At 42.5% G+C, this 7,114-nt stretch overlaps 1 protein-coding gene across 6 annotated transcripts in view; it reads left to right on the top strand.

Moving 5' to 3' along the window:
• Window positions 1-1,898: 1,898 nt before the first annotated feature.
• Window positions 1,899-7,114, top strand: part of LOC139753091 (zinc metalloproteinase nas-4-like) — a 25,799-nt gene continuing 20,583 nt past the window's right edge. For 5 of the 6 annotated variants that reach the window (XM_071669182.1, XM_071669181.1, XM_071669179.1 and 2 more), the window contains exons 1-2: window positions 1,958-2,037; window positions 2,181-2,351. In XM_071669182.1, the coding sequence (XP_071525283.1) occupies window positions 2,035-2,037; window positions 2,181-2,351 (174 nt within the window). In that variant the 5' untranslated portion in view covers window positions 1,958-2,034. Of the gene's footprint in view, window positions 2,038-2,180; window positions 2,352-7,114 lie in introns of all 6 variants that reach the window. The other variant, XM_071669178.1, reaches the window with a different exon arrangement.

The following is a 7,114-nucleotide window of genomic DNA, read 5'->3' as shown; positions in this document are numbered from 1 at the left end:
ATCATAAACACCCACTCTTGATCTGCTAAATGAAATAGAGCTATCACGTGACAAAGGAGCTTTCAGAGAATGCATGTTATCTAATCGTGTTGGTACACATAGACAGTTCTAGAGAAGAAAGATAAGAGGGAAATATAACAAAAAGCACGACCAAATGTGAAGGTAAACCAAATAATGATGTTAAACTGGAGCAGATATGGTGGATTGCATGAGCTACAACCCCCCGATTTTAAGAGAAGTCAAAAAGAGGACGCATCAGTAACCTCGGAGTAACTTCATAGGAAAAATCTGGCATTTGTTTCTAAGATTCCACGTTCCTTTCAAGCAGACTTGGCTATATGTTGAATGTAAGGTTAGAATATTACGGCGATGCCAACTTGATTCTGTTAAGTATAGGGGCATAAAAAAAAGATAAATAAGAAATGAAAAAATTCCTCTCTAGTGGCCATCTCTTCAGTACTTGAGTTCGTCCAATGCTAGCAGCCATCTATTCAGTGATGAAGTTCGTCCAAGAAATCAAATGTGGCTGCATCTGTGTATCACTTACGCTATGTTTCATATCGACGGGTCTTTGAAACTTCTCCTTTGTCCATCCAAGGCACTCGAAGATATCGTGTCTTTCAATCAGTTCTTTGAAGTCTCGAGTGTTCATAGATTTTGTCCCTTCAAACTTGTGTGAGTCGCTCAAAGGAGCAGGTGCCAAACTGTCCCGTGTAGCAGTTCAGCAGATACATATTCCAATCTATTCAATCATGAAACTCTGGCAGTCGTCTACGGAATTGTTCCTTTGAACACATCTGAGGCGGTCATATTAATCGAACATGTGTGTCAATCTTTGAATCGATCAATTCATTTGCAACCATTTTCATAAAACATAAAAAGATAGAAATATAAATCCATGCAGGTACTCTAGCAGCACCAGAGGTGGTAAAACCAATCAATCCTGAATCTCGAATATCAGTGGAACTGTTTCTGCAGTTCTTGGAGAGGTGAGGCCTGGGCCAGGTGTAACGGCCACATAAAGTTTCAGACAGGTCGGTTTAACAGGTTCAAAGCAAAACCACATGACCACTAAACCATATGAATAAACTCCCTCATCTAACGAAACACTCATTCTTGAAAGCGTAACTTTTTCCCCTTAACATCCGTGACGTGGTCCCGAAATAGTTCAACGAACAAAATGTAGAGGAAGACAAAATAACATCAAGAACCAATAACGAAGCCTCCCACACCAGCTGTTAACTCTAGGATCGACTTACAAAGAATTCTAATTCGTCTACATCAATGTACTCCAATCGGACTTCATAATAAAGTGGTGCCGCAATCGAGTCAAAGGTCTTTTGTGTCGTAGGAAAGGGAGGTTCATCTGTCACAGAATACGGGGCTCCTGCCCCTAATTACCTTGTGTTTGTCGTGTCGAATGGTTCGTCATCAGGACTCAATGAGGACTATCGACTACCAGGGAAATGCATTAAGGATGCCAGAGTCAAGTCATAACCACCAATCGAAAAAGCCTGAACAAGAAAACCTTCTTCAGGTGTTGAAGGAAAAAAGCCTGAACAAGAAACAAGGTGTTGAAGGAATAGCCACAATCCCATTGTGTATATGCTTCGTGTCACCCCTTTTGCCCCCTCTCCACATCCCATACCAGCGGGTCTCCTTCATGGATCACTCTTCCCAGTCCTCTAGTTTCATTACACATTCACTTTGTTCTGGAGACCTCTTGTTTCTTCTTCCCCAGCTTCCTTTGCCCTTGAATACAATGACTTCTGTTTTACCAGTGTCCTTCACCAATTTTCTTTATCCATTTTCTCTTGCTCACTCCTTTCCCTCCCAGCGACGAGTTCCCCTCGGCCCCGAGCCGTGGGTGCAGTGGGGGAGGTAGGGGCGGCGTGTTGCAACCTCCATGCTGGTGCCTCCATCACTTATAAAGACGGCCACGGGCCCTCCCCACCGCCAGCCTCACTGTGGCCACCACTCTGACACTCCGACCTCGCCCCATCCTCCTCCTCTCTTATATAATACATATCGTAAATGGTAAGAGAAATGGAGCGTTGGTGTGTTATCTGTTTTAAGACTCGATGATTTTATTATTCCTTTAGGAATGTGAATTTTTGTGTTCAATGATCGTGCTAATGTTAACTAGAGTAAATCCAATTAGTGTTTGCCTCTGAACCCAGCAGCACATGAACATGTGGGCGGTACTGTGGGCGGTGCTGTGGGCGGGGCAGGTGAAGAGCAGGATGATAGGGGGAAGGTCTTCCGATCCCAACGTCCAGCACGGGCCCAACAATCAGATCCTACTCGACCCCAACGATATCTCCGAGCTGCCAATGGGCTCTCCTGACACGGTCAGTCATAACTTTTGTGTTCATATTCGATCATAGGCTCATACATGCTTGAAATGTGTGTGTGTGTCTAGGTTAGGAGGTCTTTAGATACATATACACTATCTTTGTTGGAAAACTCCTCTCTACCTATGGAATGAAGAGTGAGAAGCGTGCATGGGATAGAATGAATAAGATCGATGTGGTATACTAGGGACGAAGTAGTATCAGTGGGCTAAACCAGTGCATACGATGCTGTCAAAGTAGATTATGGTTTGGTCTTTGGAGCTTTGCTGTGGATTATAGGCCCTGGCTTCCGTACATTTCATATGGCAGTTCGAGAGTGGATGTGCCTAAATGAGGCTTTTTTTTCTTTATAATTCAACAAGCTAACAGGGAGACACGATTATGGCGGAAGAAAAAATGTTAACCATTGTCTTTCCTGTGTGTCGTATGAAGACGACTAACATGCAGGAGCTGAGAGAGGGGTGAAAACTCTTTCCCCTTGTAATAATACCTCCTAAAACAGGTCGAGGACAAAGCTGCGTCAGGATTTTTCCTCAAAAGATTTGAGTGGTATGCCCATATGTGTGGTTGCAACTGGAAAGAAAAGAGAGGAGAGATAGGTGCTATGTCTAGTGAGAGAAACCTGGATTTTCTGGCTTTGGGCTAAATGATATTTAAGAGAAAGGAGGAAGTTAGTCAGATAACACCAAGCAAAGACAACGGTCGCTTTTCTTATGAAGAATGAGCTGTTGGACCGTTTCAATGAGTGTAAAGAAGTCATTTCAAGGTTCATGTTGGTCAAATGGAGAGTAGACTACGAGATGAGGGCGACTGCTGGTACGTATAGTCTAGACTGAGAAGAGTCAAGAAAAAAGAATGCGTTTGGAGCGAGCTGAGCTAGTGCCGAGGCAGTAATGATGCAAGAAATCGAATCTTGGCTCTAAGGGAGTAAAATGCAATGATGGTTGTTGTAGTAACGAAGAGTATACTTGTGAGGGGCAAGTATGGGGGTTCCTGGACTGAACGAAAATGGGAAAATTTGTCGAGTTCTGTGTTTAAAGTGATTGCAAGGTGCATCTGTAAGTTTACCGGGATAAGAGTGGATGGGGGTCACAGGGTGTTAATGGTGAATATGCTGACTGATAGGAACAAAGGAGACTTTGTTGGATGTGAAAGTGCCTAAAGGAGTGTCTAGTTGAATGTCTAATCATTCCTTGGTAAGCGAATGTGAGCAAGATCTGACGGTAGATTTAGGAAAAGAGGAAATAACGTGTGGAAGAAGTGAAGGGAGCAGTCTTGGAAAAGTGACCACAATGTAGAAATACCAAGAAATTGTGGGAGAAGAATGATATGTAGAGAAAGTAAAGGTGGAAGGTATCCAGGGAAGCAGTGCCTAAAGATAAGGGTGAAGTGTTTGAGGTGTGAAACATGCGATGTTGATGTGTGAGAAAGTGCAGTCGCAAATCAAAGGTAAAATGGTCCTTGTATGGACGGCATCTGTATGAAAGGAGTGTGAGTGATTGGGAAAAGCACGAGAGAAAAGACACAATGAGTTAAAAAAAATTGGGTAGCTGAGAGATGAAAGAGAATATCAAAGAACATTTGAGGAAATTAGAAAATGTTTAGGGAATAGTAAATAGTAGAGTGAATAGTAAGACGACGACAAGAGATCAAATGGAGGCGAAGATAAGGAGGGCGGTTGGGAAAGTGGAAACAGGACAATGTGAAAGAGTTCAGAGAAAATTTTGAAAGACTGCAGAAAGTGCCAACGCTGATGTAGATATGCTGTGTTTGGAGCAAGGTGAGCTGTAGATCACGGTGAAAGGTGTGGTAAAAAGGAGAAACGGCAACGAAAACCTTTTGTAAAATGGAAAGCGTTAGACGTGGATGAGAATTCAGGTAAGCTTCTCAAGAAAGATATGCATTACCCATGGTGAGGTCTAGAGGACGGTTGGTGCTGATGTAATGTCCCCTTTATAAAAGACAAAGCAAACATCAATGTTGGAATTATGAAAGGTACAAGCCTTTTGAACATACACCATTGCAAGTGCAAATGAGGTAGTTGTTTGTCTGTTCCTGGGACTAACTCGAAAACAACAAAGATAACTGAAATAAATAAATAATTAAATAAAAAAAAAAAAAAAATATATATATATATATATATATATATATATATATATATATATATATATATATATATATATATATATATATATATATTTCTATGAGTCCACGGGGAAAATGAAAAACGAAAAGTTCCCAAGTGCACTTTCGTGTAACAATCACATCATCAGGAAAGACACAAGAGAGAAATATAACAGTCAGTTGATATACATTGACTGTTATATTTCTCTCTTGTGTCTCCCATGATAATGTGATTATTACACGAAAGTACATTGGGAACTTTTCGTGCTTCATTTTCCCCGTGGACTCATAGGAATATCTTGATCACGGGCAAAATTGTGATCCTTTCCAATATTTATCTATATTTATTTATTTTGCTTTGTCGCTGTCTCCCGCGTTTGCGAGGTAGCGCAAGGAAACAGACGAAAGAAATGGCCCAACCCACCCCCATACACAATGTACACACACACACGCCCACACACGCAAATATACATACCTATACATCTCAATGTACACATATATATACACACACAGACACATACATATATACCCATGCACACAATTCACACTGTCTGCCCCTATTCATTTCCATCGCCACCTCGCCACACATGGAATACCATCCCCCTTCCCCCTCATGTGTGCGAGGTAGCACTAAGAAAAGACAACCAAGGACCCATTGGTTCACACTCAGTCTCCAGCTGTCACGCAATAATGCCAGAAACCACAGCTCCCTTTCCACATCCAGGCCCCACACAACTTTCCATGGTTTACCCCAGAAGCTTCACATGCCCTGATTCAATCCCCTGACATCACGTCAACCCCGGTATACCACATCGATCCAATTCACTCTATTCCTTGCCCGCCTTTCACCCTCCTGCATGTTCAGGCCCCGATCACATAAAATCTTTTTCACTACATCTTTCCACCTCCAATTTGGTCTCCCACTTCTCCTCGTTCCCTCCACCTCCGACACATATATCCTCTTGGTCAATCTTTCCTCACTCATTCTCTCCATGTGCCCAAACCATTTCAAAACACCCTCTTCTGCTCTCTCAACCACGCTCTTTTTATTTCCACACATCTCTCTTACCCTTACATTACTTACTCGATCAAACCACCTCACACCACACATTGTCCTCAAACATCTCATTTCCAGTACATCCACCCTCCTGCGCACAACTCTATCCATAGCCCACGCCTCGCAACCATACAACATTGTTGGAACCACTATTCCTTCAAACATACCCATTTTTGCTTTCCGAGATAATGTTCTCGACTTCCACACATTCTTCAAGGCTCCCAGAATTTTCGCCCCCTCCCCCACCCTATGATTCACTTCCGCTTCCATGGTTCCATCCGCTGCCTTTCCAATATATATATATATATATATATATATATATATATATATATATATATATATATATATATATATATATATATATATATATATATATATATATATGTATGTAGCATTTATGGATCTGGAGAAGGCATATGATAGAGTTGATAGAGATGCTCTGTGGAAGGTATTAAGAATATATGGTGTGGGAGGAAAGTTGTTAGAAGCAGTGAAAAGTTTTTATCGAGGATGTAAGGCATGTGTACGTGTAGGAAGAGAGGAAAGTGATTGGTTCTCAGTGAATGTAGGTTTGCGGCAGGGGTGTGTGATGTCTCCATGGTTGTTTAATTTGTTTATGGATGGGGTTGTTAGGGAGGTAAATGCAAGAGTTTTGGAAAGAGGGGCAAGTATGAAGTCTGTTGGGGATGAGAGAGCTTGGGAAGTGAGTCAGTTGTTGTTCGCTGATGATACAGCGCTGGTGGCTGATTCATGTGAGAAACTGCAGAAGCTGGTGACTGAGTTTGGTAAAGTGTGTGGAAGAAGAAAGTTAAGAGTAAATGTGAATAAGAGCAAGGTTATTAGGTACAGTAGGGTTGAGGGTCAAGTCAATTGGGAGGTGAGTTTGAATGGAGAAAAACTGGAGGAAGTGAAGTGTTTTAGATATCTGGGAGTGGATCTGGCAGCGGATGGAACCATGGAAGCGGAAGTGGATCATAAGGTGGGGGAGGGGGCGAAAATTCTGGGGGCCTTGAAGAATGTGTGGAAGTCGAGAACATTATCTCGGAAAGCAAAAATGGGTATGTTTGAGGGAATAGTGGTTCCAACAATGTTGTATGGTTGCGAGGCGTGGGCTATGGATAGAGTTGTGCGCAGGAGGATGGATGTGCTGGAAATGAGATGTTTGAGGACAATGTGTGGTGTGAGGTGGTTTGATCGAGTGAGTAACGTAAGGGTAAGAGAGATGTGTGGAAATAAAAAGAGCGTGGTTGAGAGAGCAGAAGAGGGTGTTTTGAAGTGGTTTGGGCACATGGAGAGGATGAGTGAGGAAAGATTGACCAAGAGGATATATGTGTCGGAGGTGGAGGGAACAAGGAGAAGAGGGAGACCAAATTGGAGGTGGAAAGATGGAGTGAAAAAGATTTTGTGTAATCGGGGCCTGAACATGCAGGAGGGTGAAAGGAGGGCAAGGAATAGAGTGAATTGGAGCGATGTGGTATACCGGGGTTGACGTGCTGTCAGTGGATTGAATCAAGGCATGTGAAGCGTCTGGGGTAAGCCATGGAAAGCTGTGTAGGTATGTATATTTGCGTGTGTGGAC

This window comes from Panulirus ornatus, chromosome 14, assembly GCF_036320965.1.
Source record: "Panulirus ornatus isolate Po-2019 chromosome 14, ASM3632096v1, whole genome shotgun sequence".
In the NCBI taxonomy this organism is placed as follows: domain Eukaryota; kingdom Metazoa; phylum Arthropoda; class Malacostraca; order Decapoda; family Palinuridae; genus Panulirus; species Panulirus ornatus.
Note: the sequence above shows the minus strand (reverse complement) of the source record. Positions and strands in the feature narration are given on the sequence as shown.